The following is a 17,667-nucleotide window of genomic DNA, read 5'->3' as shown; positions in this document are numbered from 1 at the left end:
AGAGTTATTTGTTAACTTACCTGTTCAAAGCAAACAAGACAAATATAAAACAATCTATATTCCCCACTGGTGCAAAAAAAACAGTGATTTCAACATTTCAAAGATGTTGTTTATCTGAATAAGCAATAATTCTAGGACTATTTAAAGAAACGTATCATTAATACCTGAACTTCTGAATCAAAAGAAAAGAGATTCTGTCTTCCATCTCCTCTACTGAGTTTGTTTAGTTGTTCGGTTTCTCTTCCATACTAAAATTTAAAAAAGTATGTATGTTACTTAATTTCCTTCAAAACAGTGTTAAATACTATTTAAATGTATAGTTTATGTGAAACTATCAATCTGTCACAGCTTCAAAAATATACCATTCATCCTGTAGTCAGTACAAAACAGGAATGCAAGAGACTCTGGATGCAAAGGAGAAATAAACAAAAGAGAAATCACCATAGTTTTCATAGCCATTATGTTAGCTGTAGAATAGTATATGCAATTCTGATTCCATCACTTTGGGAAATACCTAATGGAGCTGCACAATCCAGGATGACAAAGACTGAGAGGGAATGCAACTAAAATCTATAAAATCATTTTATAAAATCCTAGATAAGGCCAGTCACAGTGGTTCATGCTGGTAATCCCAGCACTTTGGGAGGCCGAAGTGGGTGGATCACTTGAGGCCAGGAATTCGAGACCAGCCTGGCCAACAAGGTGAAACCCTGTCTCTACTAAAAATACAAAGATTAGCTGGGCGTGGTGGTGGGCACCTGTAATCCTAGCTACTCAGGAGGCTGAGGCAGGAGAATCAGTTGAACCTGGGCAACGGAGGTTGCAGTGAGCTGAGATCATGCTACTGCACTCCAGCCTGGGCGATAGAGTGAGACTGTCTCAAAAAAAAAAAAAAAATCCTAGATTAGAGGATCATGAGTGTGTCCCTAAATTTTGAAAAATAGCTTTGAAGTTTATGAGGGGTAAATTTAAAATAGAAAAAAAAAAGGAGCTTCCAAATTTGTGTAACTAATTTGTCCAGGAAGATGAATAAAGTAAAAATATAAATAGGTTTGACAATGATTTAAATGAATAAATGGGTCACAATCTTCTAATCTACTATAATATAGAGTCTACAGAATACAATATCGTGGTAAGATACTCGGGACAATCATCTCTACAATTTCAAAATTGGTTCATTTCAAACTTCAAACAGCAGAGTAAATAACAAAAATGATGCATGTTCACCAAAATCTTTATCAGATTAAATCATTCATATACACATATATTTACATATAGAGAATATGATTTTCATGTGAGATTAACATATGTTGGTCATAGATTAAATATCATGTGCATGAGCTGCATCATTATCCTTTTGGAAGAAGAATATTTTATGAATGATATACAGTAATTAAATAAGAACTAGCAGATAAAATTAATGAAGTCACAAAAGCCTGGAAGTATTTCTTGGTGTCTGGGAAAAAATAAGATTTTTCCAAACTGTCAGTTGGTACTTACAAGTTAGTCTTCAGGAGTGCAACTTTTCTTTTACAATCTCTACCTGTTTCACCAATTTGCTGTGGTTTTTAACATGGAAATGACATTGCCAAATGGAATCCAGCATTAAAACTTTAATAGCTAATCCTGCATTATCTCAGTTGAAGGCAAGTTGCCATATGAAAGATGTACCTTCATCAGTTCTGGATGCATGCTCCTTTCCAAACTTGCCATGATGTTCTCGGCTTTTCCTTGGCTGCTAGTTTCATCATCTGCAAATTCATTAAAAGCAGATGTTCTAAACCATACAGACCATTACTAATAACCTAAGAGGAGTATCCTAACTATCTCTCCCACCCATCCTCTCCTACAAGATTTATTGCAAAGAATTTCTATTATGAAAGCATAGGGAAAACTTTAATGGACTTTTGAAAACCTGCCATGAATTTTCTATCTGTTTTAGTCTGGTTATATTTCATGTGTCAGAGCCCATGCAGCATCAACTGTTTAAAAAAAGTCTATCAACCTCCACAGTCACTTATTAATGAAGAAGCAGGTCAACTTTTAAGATTAAGAGTTCTCTATTCACCCTGCACAGAGGACATTTCCATGGATTAAAGACAACGGCTTTACTTCAGTAATAAATCACTTTAAAATTCTGACCTTGTGCTGTTTCTACCGTCTCCTTTTTTTCTTGAACTAAACTGTCGGTGTTGATCTGAATAATCTTTTTCAAAGTTATCAACCATTCCTCCATTTCCTGCTCAGTTTCAGCAGCCAGATAATGGCTATATTTATCTAACATCTTGAGTTCAAAAGCATGACGGCGCATTTTGGGGCACTAGAGGGGGGAAAAAGTATGTGTTCAGTTAGTTTAGTTGTCCTTTTACTATTAGATTTCATTAGTTTATATTTATTTTTATCTCAGCTTAGTGCATATGTGCGTCAAGACTTTCATGAAATAACTGCTTCTTTCAGTAAGAAAACAGACACTCTAAGACAACAAATGACCATGTTAAATATATTTTTTGTTCCCCTCCCTCAGGACTGAGCACAGTAGTATGAATATGCATAAAGTTGGCAGAAAACAATACTTGTTAAGTATTATCACTTAAGGCCTTTTGTGGCATCCTTCACATTTAGAAAATCAAAGTACCACCATAAAAGTAAGCAAACATTTTACAATTTCCACCCCGTTCAAACTTTTCCTTGAATATTTAAGGATTTTCAAAGTCAGCACTTTAAAAAATTTAAATATGACCTGAAACAAATCTGATAAATTTATATCTCACCCTAAAAGGCACTATAGATCCTAACTCATTTTACCACACATAGTATCAACTGTATCACAGTAGTATAAAAGAAGACCACAGTGTTTGGCAGCACAGTAGGGCGACCATAGTTAACAATAATTTATTGTATATTTCAACATAACTAGAAGAGTGGATTTGGAATGTTCCTAACACAATTAAATGATACACACTTGAGGTGATGGATAACCCAATTACTCTAATTCGATCATTTGCACATTGTATACTTGTATCAAACTATCACATGTACCCCCAAAATATGTAAAAATATTCCATATCCATAGCAATGAAAAAGTAAAGACAGGGGCAGTGGCTCACATCTGTAGTCCTAGCACTTTGGGAGACAGAGGTGGGCGGATTGCTTGAGCCCAGGAGTTTGACACCAGCCTGAGCAAAGTGGTGAAACCTCATCTCTACAAAAAAAATACAAAAAATTAGCCAGGCGTGATGGCGCATGGCTGTAGTCCCAGCTACTCGGGAGGCTGAGGTGGGAGGATCACCTAAGCCTTGGAGTTCAAGGGTGCAGTGAGCCAAGATGGTACTACTACACTCCAGCCAAGGCAACACAGTGAGATCCTGCCTCAAAAAAAAAAATTAAAAATTAAAAAGAGAAGGCCAAGCATGGTGGTTTATGCATGTAATCCCAGCACTTTGGAGGCTAAGGTGGATTGCCTGCAGCAAGGAGTTCAAGGCTGCAAGGCCGCAGTGAGACATGATCACGCCACTGCACTCCAGACAGGGCAAGACTTGGAAAGAAAGAAGGAAAGAAAGAAGGAAGGAAGGAAGGAAGGAAGGAAGGAAGGAAAGAAGAAAGAAAGAAAAAGAAAGAAAGAAAGAAGAGGAAGGAAGGAAGGAAAGAAGGAAGGAAAGAAAGAAAAAGAAGGAAGGAAAAGAAGGAAAGAGAGAAAGAGAGAGAGAGGAAGAGAGAGAGAGAGAAAGAAAGAGAGAGAAAGAAAGAAAGAAAGCAAGAAAGCAAGCAAGCAAAGAAGAAGAAGAAGAAGAATGGCTTGGTAAAAAAGAAAGAAAAAATAAGACCATGCAACCATAGTTGGTTCACATTAAACTGTGACTCTCCGTAAAATACACAGAAGTAACCTGCGCTGAATACCACCACACAAGGAAAATAAGTCTCCTCCTTTTCTCAAGCATGCTGATACATTCTTTTACTTTACCACCTTCTCTGTTATGGCAAAAGAAATGACATACTACCCTTTTCAAATCCCTCAGCATTAATTTCAAGAAATGCTCATGAATCAATAATTTTCCACTGCATGGTCATTATTCAAGAAGGAACCAAGAAAGTTCCTCCTTCTAATCTTTGAAGTCTAGGAAAGGATGAAATTAAACTGCTGTATCAAGTCATAAAGATTTATACATTTGAAAATATTTGGGAGGCGGTATCATAAATAGATGAGGTGCCTGAGCATGGTGGCTCACGCCTGTAATCCCAGCACTTTGGGTGGCTGAGGTGAGCGGATCACTTGAGGTCAGGAGTTTGAGACCAGCCTGGCTAACATGAAGAAACCCCATCTCTGATAGAGACAGGAGACAGCCAAGGATCCCCAGTGAAACCTTCAATCTGTGAGGTAGGAAACCTACTAGCAGGACTCTCTCTCACTTTGGTGAGAGTTATTTTTCCTTTTCACCCAGTAAATTCCACTTCTCACCCTTCTATGCGTCCACAAGCCTAATCTTTCCTGGTTATGTGACAAGAACTGGTTTTAACTGAACTAAGGAGAAAGTTATACAACATCTCTACTAAAAATACAAAAATTAGCCAGGCATGGTGGCGGGTGCCTCTAATCCCAGCTACTCTAGGCAGGAGAATTGCCTGAACCCAGGAGGTGGAGGTTGCAGCAAGCTGAGATTGTGCCACTGCACTCCAGCCTGGGCAACGTAGTGAGACTCTGTCTCAAAAAAGAAAAGAAAAGAAAAAAAAATTTTAAATGATAATAAAAATAAAAATATGAGGGAAGCACTACAAAGAAAGGTCAATCCAGAAATTGTGTGTGCCTCGTTCCTCCAGTAAGAAAGCTCTTCTTTATATATATGAATATATAAGAATTCATATATATGAATACATAATCATATATGAATATATAATATATAATCATACATGTAAGCACACTTTATTCACATAGATCTTTGTACTTTTTAAAAAGTGTTTTCTCATTTGTTAGAATTTTTTAATTTATCTTTTTAGAGATGAGATCTCACTGTGCTGCCCAGGCTGGAGTGCACTGGCTAATCCCACAGGCGTGATCATATCTCACTGCAGCGTCAAACTCCTGGGCCCAAGCAATGCTCCTGCCACAGGCTCCTGAGTAGCTGGCACTACAGGCACAAAACATCATGCCCTAAAGGTATTTTCTCATTTGATCCTCACAACAATCTTGTTTGATAGACTGTACAGATATTACTAATCCCACTTCACAGTTCTGAAAATGAAGATTTAGGTAAATTGAGGGTGCTGAACTAACATCACTTTCCTCCTAATCAGCCCATTGTTCTTCTAGTCCATCACACCACCCTGGCTCTGTAATAATGACTTCTGTTCCATAGTCAATTGACTTCCCATTCAGATCATCTCTCTGCCCTCTACTTCCCACCCTGTGTCTGTCTGTGTCCCCTCAGTAATTCATATCAACAAACATTCATTAAGTCCCTACTGTGTGCAGAACCCTGGTAATTATTATAGAAGAAACAGAAATGAGTAAGAGATGGTCCCTGTAATCCCAAAAGGAACGTGTAGAATAAACCAAAATTAGAATGTGACTCAGTTGTATGACAGAAGGAAAAGCAAAATGGTTAGCACAGGAGAGGTGGAGCTTAATTCTACTTGGTAGTCATGAGGGTGAGGAAGGAAACACAAAACTTTTTCACGGCAGAAGTAGCCTTTAAGCTGAGTCATAAAAGATAAGGTTCAAACGGGAATAGAAGGAGAAATTATATATAGCAAGAAGAGGAAAAAAATGTAAGGCAAGCCATATATGTGTGAAACGCCTCAGAATGCTTAGCCTGGTGTGACCAGAGCACAGAATACACAAGGGGGTTCAGGAGGGATGAGGCTAGAAAGTACAGTGAGGCCAAATCACTATGGGCCTTCAATGTCATGGCAAAAGCTTTAGAGTTCACTCTGTAAGACAATAAATAAAGAGCCAAAAGATTTGGAGAAGGCAAATGATTGACCCAAACTATATCTTAGGAAGTTGAACTGGAGATAGACAAGAAATCAGGAGGCATAAAAACGCAACTTTGGGCCAGCGATGATAAAAGGGAGAACCGGAGAAAGGGCAATGAAAATAGGAGGTAAGAGGTTAAGAGGCACTTTAGAGCCAGACTCAAAGGGACTTGATAAACATTTAAATATTGGCACTGAGCAAGAACAGGGCACTGAAGAGGATTCTGAGCTTTCTAGTGTAGATGTTTCGGAAGATGGAGATGCCATCAATCAAGATAGAAAAATGCCGAGGTTCATTTTCTTTCCTTTTTTTTTTTGTGATAGAGTCTCACTCCATCACCCAGGCTGGAGTGTAGTGGCACCATCTTGGCTCACTGCAACCTCTGACTCCCGGGTTCAAGCAATTCTCCTGCCTCAGCCTCCTGTGTAGCTGGGATTACAGGTGTGTGCCACCACACCTGGCTAATTTTTGTATTTTTAGTAGAGATGGGGTTTCGCCATGTTGCCTAGGCTGGTCTCGAACTCCTGACCTCAAGTGATCCGCCTGCCTCAGCCTTACAAAGCGCAGGGATTATACACATGAGCCACCGCACCCAGTCACTTTTTCTTTTCTTTTCTTTTTTGTAGACAGGGTCTTGCTCTGTCACCCAGGCTGGAGTGCAGTGGTGCAATCACGGCTCACTGCAGCTTCAACCTCCTAGACTCAAGTGATCCTTCCACTTCAGCCTCCAGAGTAGCTGGGACCACAGGAATGTGCCACCATGCCTGGGTAATTTTTGTATTTTTTTTGTAGAGACGGGGTCTCTTTGTTGCCCCGGCTGATGAACTCCTAGGCTCAAGTGATCCTCCTGCCTCAGCCTCTCAAAGTGCTGGGATTACAGGCATGAGCCACCACACCCAACCATCTAGGGTTCTTAATAGTCTATCAATAACCCTCTTAGAAAAAGAGAAGGATTACCTCAATGGCCTTACCTGAACAACATCAATGCAGGCGTCCAAGTAGATGCAACCTTTCGATTCTTTTGAATTTTTCTCATCTTTATAGGAATTGAGAATATATGAACCGTCAGGAAGTTGGGTCAAGTAAAAATATCGTCTCTTGAATACCTACATGGGGAAAACCCAGCAATGATATATTTGTTACATATACACTGCATTTGAATAGTTTCTTTGAACTAAAAACCTCAAAGGCTTGCCAGGCATTGTGCCTGGACAATCTTCAGACAACCCTGACAAGATGTTAGGAATTATCATTATCTTCATTTTTCTAAGATAGTGAATGAAAATCACATGATTTACCCTCAGTTAATCAAATATTTAGAGAACAATAATTAAGACTTAACACTTTGAAATGTATAAAGCATTTTGATATCTGAATCTCCTGACCCTTTCCCTATAGCACTTTTCCCATTTAATTGCAAACCATGATTAGATCCTTTTTTTTTTAGCTTGAATTTTCATTACTTTTATTTTAAAACTATAATGATGGCAACAGAATACATTAACATGCATTTCTTTTTTTAATTATTATTATACTTTAAGTTTTAGGGTACATGTGCACAACGTGCAGGTTTGTTACATATGTATACATGTGCCATGTTGGTGTGCTGCACCCATTAACTCGTCATTTAGCATTAGGTATATCTCCTAATGCTGTCCCTCCCCCCTCCCCCAACCCCCACAACAGTCCCCGGAGTGTGATGTTCCCCTTCCTGTGTCCATGTGTTCTCCTTGTTCAATTCCCACCTATGAGTGAGAACATGCGGTGTTTGGTTTTTTGTCCTTGCGATAGTTTACTGAGAATGATGGTTTCCAGTTTCATCCATGTCCCTACAAAGGACATGAACTCATCATTTTCTATGGCTGCATAGTATTCCATGGTGTATATGTACCACATTTTCTTAATCCAGTCTATCGTTGTTGGACACTTGGGTTGGTTCCAAGTCCTTGCTATTGTGAATAGTGCCACAATAAACATACGTGTGCATGTGTCTTTATAGCAGCATGATTCATAGTCCTTCGGGTATATACCCAGTAATGGGATGGCTGGGTCAAATGGTATTTCTAGTTCTAGATCCCTGAGGAATCGCCACACTGACTTCCACAATGGTTGAACTAGTTTACAGTCCCACCAACAGTGTAAAAGTGTTCCTATTTCTCCACATCCTCTCCAGCACCTGTTGTTTCCTGACTTTTTAATGATGGCCATTCTAACTGGTGTGAGATGGTATCTCATTGTGGTTTTGATTTGCATTTCTCTGATGGCCAGTGATGATGAGCATTTTTGCATGTGTTTTTTGGCTGCATAAATGTCTTCTTTTGAGAAGTGTCTGTTCATGTCCTTCGCCCACTTTTTGATGGGGTTGTTTGTTTTTTTCTTGTAAATTTGTTTGAGTTCATTGTAGATTCTGGATATTAGCCCTTCGTCAGATGAGTAGGTTACGAAAATTTTCTCCCAATTTGTAGGGTGCCTGTTCTTTTAATTTGGTTTCTATTACCACGAATCCAAGAATAAATATAAAAAGCATATATATACATATATACATATACCCACATTACGTATTTCCATCTCACCTACACATGTACTCATCTACACTGTACCACTGTCTTTGCTTCTGAAAGTCCAGTTTACAGGGCACTCACAGGGAAGCACAGAGTCATTAGTTGCCTGCCAGTTGTTGTTGAGTGCCCCAAGTGCTGGGCTTTAAATCAACAGGCCTAATGGAACTAAGCCATTTGTTTGGAGTTAGGGATTCACCATAGTTAAGGAGTAGCCTGTTGCTACAACTCACAGCAAAGCCCACAGGAACAGGAAAAGGTTGGGGACTGCCTGATGAGTTCATGCTGTCCCTCTATTCTCCCCTAAAAACAGACTTTGAGAGTCTGATAAAAGAGGCGAGAAAAGGGATTAGGAGCTCTCTGATGAATTGATGCTTCTTTCAATAAGTCACAAACTGCAGGCTATGTCAAGCAGTTGTCACAGTGAAAGGCAGAGCTTATTCAAGTTGCAATTTCCGAGGATGACAGATCTGAAGTCACTTCAGGGTGAGATGGGAAGAGAAGCTAGGAAATAGACTCCTGGTGATTACTCAGGAAATGCATTCCTATGCATCTTGTCTTATTCAAAGAACCTGGCTTTAAAATTTAAGCTTGTCATTTTTAATCACCCATCTGATTATCCAATATGATCCCTGATCATTTTGAGAACTTTAATTATGGAAAGAGTATTATTTGGCAAGGTCATTCTTGCCAACAACTTAACGTCTGGCAAAGTACCTGAAACATCAATTTATTTCTCCATAGCATGACCAAGCAAAATATATAAAAGCCTTCAGGGGCATTTCTTTTTAGAAAAACCAGTAAAAATAAATAACATTGATAGTTATTTTTGACTTGTATAAATATCATTGATTTTTTTAATGAATGACAAAAATATATATCAGTGTAAGGAATACCCTAACAGGTTAGACTGATAAATGCTACAGCTTCTCTCTCAGGAAGAGGCCACGTGGGCTATGTGCTATCAACAGAAAAGAGTCCTAGCAGAAAACATCAGCTTGTTTTGCAATGCCAGCCAATTAAATGTTATTGTATTAGTATACAAAGGAACAGAAAGAGAATGTGTGGGTATATTTATATCTTTCATATATTTACATATCTCATATATGTGAGAATATATACATATATTCTCGTATTCAATTAATCTACATTTAAGTTTGCTGGAAGAAATCTAGATTAATATTAAAGGAAAATGTTAATCATAATGATGATTATATATGTATGTTTGCTTATTTTCTTTATTTTTATTTTTATTTTTGGTAGAGACAGGGTCTCCCTATGTTGCCCACGCTGGTCTCGAACTCCTGAGCTCAAGGGATCCTTCTGTCTCAGCCTCCCCAAAGTGAGCCACCCTGCCCAGCCTGTTGGCTGATTTTCATGACAATGGTTCACATCTCTCATTAAAATGATGGGAATAGAAGGCTTAAAATTACATGCTGAGATCACTTCAAATGAATAACATGTAATGAACACTAACTGTGTAACACATTGCTTTTTAAAGTTATCACAATAATTATCTATAACAAAATTAGAATACATCTTTCAGGCTAAAAGTAATATGAAAAAAATAATATGAAAAAATTTAGATTTGAATTGTTCAAATCTAAAACTGAAATTCTGCCGCTTCAGTGGTACAGCCTATAGAATCCACTTGCAGAGTCAACAGCCAGCAACAAAGAGAGAGGCAGAAAAAGAAAAAATACAGAGCAAAACATGTGTGGCATACAGTCAAATTATAGTCTGGGAAATTTTTTTTTCACATACAGCTGCCTCACCAAGCAAAGAAATTCTGTGGCAGCCACCACTTCCAATATTAGCAAAGCACATCATTACAATGGAGATGGAAAGGGATATGAAATTACAGCAAATCACTTCCTGTAACATTGCAATTATATCTAAATGTGACACTAGGGTAGGTAGCTTATGAATCTGGGGAGAGAACATGATGCCTGAAAGAGCACTCAGAAAGAGCAGTTGCCTGAAAGTCTTATGATACAATTTCAGCCAGTATCTCCTGCTAACCAGCAGTGAAATTGTCCTCAAGACTCTGCTTCTCTCAGTTTACTCACTTGTAAAATGATGAGATCAGATGAGATGATCTGTAAGATCATATTCTTCCACAATCTACGAATAACTTCATTCAACTTGAACAAATAACACAGCAGCCTTCCTAGCCTGGAAGCTACTCTCCCCACGTGATTTCTCATACACTAGAAACACAGTTTGGACAGTAAGGAATATTTTTAAAAGTCATCTCTATGTAGAAATCAGACTCTGCCCAACAACAAATTGTAAGATCTTTTCTCATTCTAATATTTTATGATACATGTTGGGTTTCAACTTCTGAGAAGCTTTTAAGATATCTTTTGCAAAGAAGAAAGGAATATACTAAATCTCTCCCATGGAAATCAAAGGGAAATCAGAAACATAACTTCCTAGACATTTAAAAAATCTCCACAATGCAGTTATTTAGGGTATAAGTTTATATGTATTTTTTTACATTTCTAAAAGAAGACAGGTGTTAACGACTATATAGAATAATGGTAATTACTCTGTATCATACCTGTCATTTGAAGGCTGCAAGTCTTTTGTAACCAATAGCTAATTCTTTTAATGCCTCTTGGGGCATTAAATTATCCACATTTTACGTAACAGCAAACTGAGGGACCAAGAGCTCATTCAAATTCACACAGGCGGCCAGGAGCGGTGGTTCATGCCTCTAATCCCAACACTTTGGGAGGCCGAGGCGGGTGGAACATCTGAAGTCAGAAGTTCGAGACCAGCCTGGCCAACATGGTGAAACTGTGTCTCTATTAAAAATGCAAAAATTAGCCAGGCGTGGTGGCGCACCCCTGTAATCCCAGCAACTCGGGAGGCTGAGGTGAGAGAATTACTTGAACCCAGGAGGTGGAGGCTGCAGTGAGCCGAGATCACACCACCGCACTCCCGCCTGGGCGAGAGAGCAAGAGCCCGTTTCAAAACAAAACAAAAAAAGGTTCACACAGGCAAGTCACTGATAGAACTGGAATCAGAATAGGATAATGGCTACAAAGAGAATCTTGCCCAAATCCTCCGATGGCTTCCCATCTTACTTTACAGTAAGATCTAAAATCCTCACTATAGCCCAGAACACTGCACAGGATTTGGCCTCAGATTACTTCTTGGATTCTATTTCTTCTCTCTCTCTCTCTCTTTTTTTTGAGATGGAGTCTCATTCTGTCTCCCATGCTAGAGTACAGTGGCGTGATCTCAGCTCACTGCAAGCTCCACCTCGTGGGTTCACGCCATTCTCCTGTCTCAGCCTCCTGAGTAGCTGGGACTACAGGCACCCGCCACCACGCCCGGCTAATTTTTTTGTATTTTTAGTAGAGACGGGGTTTCACCATGTTAGCCAGGATGGTCTCGATCTCCTGACCTCGTGATCCACCTGCCTCGGCCTCCCAAAGTGTTGGGATTACAGGCATGAGCCACCGCGTCTGGCCTTCCTTGGACTCTATTTCTAATCTTTCTGCTCCAGCTACACTGGCTTATCTGCTGTTACTCAAATATCTGAAGTAAGCTCCTTCGGGTCTCTGTACTTCCTGTTTCCTCAGCCTAGAATCCTCTTTCTTCACTATCCACACAGTTTACTTTCTTACTCCTTTCAGGTCTTTGCTTGAATCTCCCCTCCTCTGGGAGGCCTTCCGTACCACCTGCCCTCATCATAGCACCCAGTTATGTCTTTTTCATGGAGTGATCCCTATACAAATATGTTATTCATCTATCTGTTTTATTTGCCGTCTCTTTCTAGCCCACGAAGTTTCATGTTTCATCTACTGCTGCTATCCCCCCAGTACCTATAACAATGCCTGGACTCAATAAAATGTTTCAAAATGAATGAACAATGAATGAATAATCCCATTTCCAGCACAGATTCTCCAGCAGATTCTCCAGTGGTTTCATCCAACAGAATTGTGTTTCTCCGTAATGCCCACACTCTTCTTCCTCCTCGTCTTTATTATTTTTGTTAGATGGTGAACACAGCGAAAATGCCCCACCTTACTCAGTGAGGAACATGGATCCTGAAGAGTGGCCCGTTTAGACCACCCACAACAATAAAACAGAGAGCAAGCCAAAGGATTTGATTCTATAGGATCAGGTCCTGCCAAGTCTGCTGAAAGCCCCAAGCTGTTGGAATGACGAACTTTTTTTTTTTTTTTTCGGAGACAGAGCCATGCTCTGTTGCCCAGGCTGTAGTGCAGTGGTGTGATCTTGGCTTACTGCAACATCCGCCTCCCGGATTCAAGCAATTCTCCTGCTTCAGCCTCCCGAGTAGCTGGGATTACAGGTGCATGCCACCAAGCCTGGCTAATTTTTTTTCTTTTTTGTATTTTTAGTAGAGATGGGGTTTCACCATGTTGGCCAGGCTGGTCTTGAACTCCTAGCCTCAAGTGATCTACCCACCTCAGCCTCCCAAAGTGCTGGGATTACAGGTGTGAGCTACCGTGCCTGGTCAGATGACAACCTTTTTGAACCCCTTCTGGAGCAGGAACAAAGGCCTTTTGTCATTCAGCTGCATCAAAGATTAAACATAGGAAGGAAAGTTGGAGCACTTAGTATCCTCAAAGTAGGAAAACGGCTGGGGGTGGCGGCTCAGGTCTGTAATCCCAGCACTTTGGGACGCCGAGGCGGGTGGATCACCTGAGGTCAGGAGTTCGAGACCAGCCTGGCCAACATGGTGAAACCCTGTCTCTACTAAAAATACAAAAATTAGTCGGGCGTGGTGGTGCATGCCTGTAATCCCAGCTACTTGGGAGGCTGAGGCTGGAGAAGTGCTTGAACCCAGGAGGCAGAGGCTGCAGTGAGCAGAGATTGCACCACTGCACTCCAGCCTGGAAGACAGAGCGAGATCCTGTGTCAAAAAAAAAAAAAGAAAGAAAAGAAAGTAGGAAAACCTTTAATCACTTTATACAACAAATCCCAAGAGTGTTTACCTATTGTGTGTTACCTAGAGGGGTAATTATTTACTGCTAAATTGCATGAACCAGAAGCCCTTAGAAAGGATACTTCAAAGGTTTAGAGGCAGAGTAGGTAGGCCAGGAGCAATGTAGAAATGATGTGGGGGAACTTGCCTAATGTCTCAGACAGAACACAGTGGAAGAGCCAGCAAGGAAAAGGAGAAAGCAGGAGAGACAGAGACATACTGGGTCTTAGAACTGTTCTGCACAAAAATGAAAGAAACAATGGGGAAAAAAACCACAGGACTTAGAAAAGTGAGTTGCAGTAATGACACCAGAATGCCAGGAACTTCATCCTGCTAAAGAACCCCTACCACTACGTTGGCAACCTGATATATATCTCACCTCTCTCCATCATGTCATTTACAGTCCTATCAAGTTTGTTTGTTTTGTTTTTTTTTTCTTTTCAAGATGAAGTCTCACTCTGTTGCCCAGGCTGGAGTGCAGTGGCACAATCTCTGCTCATTGCAACCTCAGCCTCCTGGGTTCAAGCGATCCTCCCACCTCAGCCTCTCAAGTGGGCGGGACTATAGGTGTGTGTCACCATACCCAGCTAAGCTTTTTGTATTTTTAGTGGAGACAGGGTTTCACCATGTTGCCCAGGCTGGTCTCAAACTCCTGACCTCAAGTGATCCTTCTGGCTTGGCCTCCCAAAGTGCTGGCATTACAGGCATGAGCCACCACACCTGGCCCCAAGTTTTAATAAATGACACTGTCCTACCCACTGAGAAACTGAGTAAAAATCAAATAGCTTTTCTTAAATAATTCTACTATATCTGGGCACTGAAGAGTTCTTCAACTATCTGATTTAAAGCCAAGTCTAGTAGGAGGGGTCTACAATCTACCCTTCTCATTACAGATAAATTATTTTATCAGATGTATTTCAGCATGGCATGACACTGCTCAAATAATCAATGACTCTCAATTACTCACATAATAAGGCACACATGCCAGATACTGGCATTCAAGGCCCTCCCACAATCTTAATAATATAAAATAACAACAATTGCTAACATCTGTGGGGTGCTTTGTGCATTACGGTCTCTGGTTAAGTGCTTTCCTTGTATTATTTCATTGAATCCTAGTAACAATTTGTGTGGTCATTACTGTTATGCCCTCCATATTACAGAAGAGAAATGGAGGCACAAGGTGATACCAAAGGACCAAATCAACTTCATCTCCCATGACTACTGAGCTTCACCTAACCATTCTGCCTTATACATATTGCCTGGCACACTTTCTCCTTACTGATTCACTTCCTTCAAGGCCCCGCCTTCTTCAAGAAGCCTTCTCTGACCCCAGGCCACAATGATCTAGATTCATGTAGCACTTGGTCACTGTACCATCTTTAAACAATTATTTTTATTGTGTGTCTCACCTCCCCAAAAAGGTGGTTTTTTGTTTTGTTTTGTTTTTTTGAGACAGAGTCTCACCATGTTGCCCAGGCTGGAGTGCAATGGTGCGATCTCAGCTCACCGCAACCTCTGCCTCCCGGGTTCAAGAGATTCTCGTGCCTCAGCCTCCCGAGTAGCTGATATTACAGGTGCACACCATGACGCTGGCTAATTTTTGTATTTTTAGTAGAGACAGGGTTTCACTATGTTGGCCAGGCTGGTCTCGAACTTTTGACCTCAAGTTATCAGCCCACCTCGGCCTCCCAAAGTGCTGGGATTACAGGTGTGAGCCGCCGTGCCCAGCCCACCTTCCCAAAAAGGTTTTAAGCTCTACATCTGACACTTCTCTCTACCCTCCACAATGCTAATACCTTGTATTAACAAGGCATTCAATATCTATTTGGTAGCCAGGCATGGTGGGATGCACCTGTAGTCCCAGGTGCTTGGGAGCCTGAGGCAGGAGGATCGCTTCAGCCCAGGTGTTGGAGGCTGCAGTGAGCTATGATTGTGCCACTGCACTCTAGCCAGGGCAATATAGTAAGACCTTGTCTCTGAAAAAATTAAATGAAGAAATTATCTATTTGGTCATGAATTTGTTGATACCCAATAGTGTCTGACACATAGGAAGCACCTAATAAATGGTTTTTGAGAAGTAATATGAATGAGAGAAAACAAAACATAAAAAACAAATTAGTGAAAAAATCTCTTACACATAATAAATGAATGCAATCCATTTGTTAGCTGTAAGAGATAGTCTGGTAGATTTGAGAATACAATTGGACTAACATATCAAAAATAAAATATTTTCTCTTCCTTTTGTTCTAACACACATAGTGACCTTGACCTCCCAGCAATTATTTTAATATTGTATGTGCTTTCTTAGGTCAAATCCTCATTTGATTTGATGGTCTCCCACTGCAGAGGAGGAAAAATCCCTCCTGGAAGAGTTAAGGATTTAAGGACTTTTGGACTCTGGATATATAACAAATGGCTCTTTTCGTACCAAAAAAATTTTAAAGGGCACTAGAAGTGAGTCATACATCAACCAGTTGAACTTGCAACCCCGATATCATATCAAGGCACTTCAGCGTTTAATTGCTGAGAATGGGGAGGAGAGAGCTAGAGGAATGTGACCAAATTGAGCCAAAAAGATGCATAAAGGTGGGTGTCCCAGGAGTTGGCCAAGAATCTGCAGCAATTTTTTTAAAAATGAAAAACCACCCTGAAGATTAAATTCCTCCATATATCATTATATCTCTTAGGAGAAACAGTTCTAAACACCAGGGGAAGGCTATGTCCAATATCACAGCTATCTAAGCCCACATTAAATTCCTTCATTGATATGAAAAGAAGTTGAATAAAGCAGATGTCTCTAGCAGCTACTTGCGAAAGACAGAATGTAAATGAATAGGGGTCTGTTCGGATTGTGGTTTCTGTCTAAAGGATCATGTATTCTCTATGACATCTTAAAACTTCTTTCTAATACTTTTCCAGGAATTCAAGAGTGGCAGCAAGGTACATCCTCATTAACTAGAAACCACCAATTGACGAAATTAATCACTATGATAAGGCTTGTCCTGTTTTAACTTGAATACCAAGAACAAAGCAAATTACAAGTGCTAAATGTTCACTGCACCCAAACAACCAACAGAGCGTTGGTTTTTTGTTTTTTGGGGGTTTTTTGGGAAAAAAAAAAAAGGGATGAGGTCTCGCTTTGTGCCCAGGCTGGAGTGCAGTGGCACAATCATAGCTCACTGCAGCTTCAAACTCCTGGGCTCAATTCAAACTCCTGGGCTCAAGTGATCCTCCTGACTCAGCCTCTTAAGTAGCTGGGATTACAGGCACATGCCACCACACCCAGCGCAACAGAGCTTCTGCAAGAACTGCATGATGCATCTTCTTCAGTGAGAGGAAGTGCTTGGGCACGGAGCACTGTGACTCGTGGAGTGATGCGCATTATTCGCAGCTTTCCTGTAGCCCAGGCTCCTCAGGGCAAGTTTCTCAGCCAACAATGAGGTTATACTCAGCAAGCACTTCTGGGAAAATATGCCCATTTCAGAAGGTGGTGCAGATTATATCTCAACTGACCAGAGCAGGGGGAAAGCTATATATTGAGGAAAATATAAATTTTTATCCTATAAATATGGGGTCTTCTAATCTTCCAATACGAAGAACTCAGCCTAGTTCCTCTACCAGCCCCTTTTCCCTACAGCCCAATGACTTGAATGCATTGCAAGTCATTGCAAGAACTATCAACTTGAATGTCCTTGTAAAACTTGCTGGCAAGCTAGCTAGGAAGCTTCAACTGTCTACAGCAACCCATATACAAATTACTATGGCTACATTATTTAGATTGCATTAAAGGCCATGGGGTTGCTTTCTCAAAAGATCTTATAAAGTTGGAATCTTCTAATTCCCTTTTATCAACTGCACTTTGCTGAGTCTCTTCTAATACTCTTTCCTTTGTTTTATTTTTGCACTTTCTCTCACGATATGATTCCTCCCTTCCTTGCTATTAGAGTCCTCCCTCCCTTCCTTTTTTTTTTTCGAGACAGAGTGTCACTCTGTCACCCAGGCTGGAGTGCAGTGGCACAATCTTGGCTCACTGCAACCTCCACCTCTTAAACTCAGGTGATCCTCCCACTTCAGCCTCCAGAGTAGCTGGGACTATAGGAGTGCACCACCACGCCTAGCTAACTACTTTTGTATTTTTTGTAGAGGCGAGGTTTCATCATGTTGCTCAGGCT

The 17,667-nt window shown here is 40.4% G+C and overlaps 1 protein-coding gene across 1 annotated transcript in view; it reads right to left on the bottom strand.

Annotated features, from left to right (window-relative positions):
• DOCK11 (dedicator of cytokinesis 11) overlaps positions 1–17,667 on the bottom strand; it is a 200,737-nt gene that overhangs the window by 126,670 nt on the left and 56,400 nt on the right. Inside the window, exons 7-10 of the mRNA XM_030807271.1 lie at positions 6,943–7,077; positions 2,143–2,320; positions 1,672–1,751; positions 165–248 (exon numbers count right to left, since the gene is read on the bottom strand). Coding sequence (XP_030663131.1) covers positions 165–248; positions 1,672–1,751; positions 2,143–2,320; positions 6,943–7,077 — 477 coding nt within the window. The remainder of the gene's footprint in view (positions 1–164; positions 249–1,671; positions 1,752–2,142; positions 2,321–6,942; positions 7,078–17,667) is intronic.

This window comes from Nomascus leucogenys, chromosome X, assembly GCF_006542625.1.
Source record: "Nomascus leucogenys isolate Asia chromosome X, Asia_NLE_v1, whole genome shotgun sequence".
In the NCBI taxonomy this organism is placed as follows: domain Eukaryota; kingdom Metazoa; phylum Chordata; class Mammalia; order Primates; family Hylobatidae; genus Nomascus; species Nomascus leucogenys.
The sequence above is the reverse complement of the archived record's forward strand: the minus strand, read 5'-3'. Positions and strand labels throughout refer to the sequence as shown.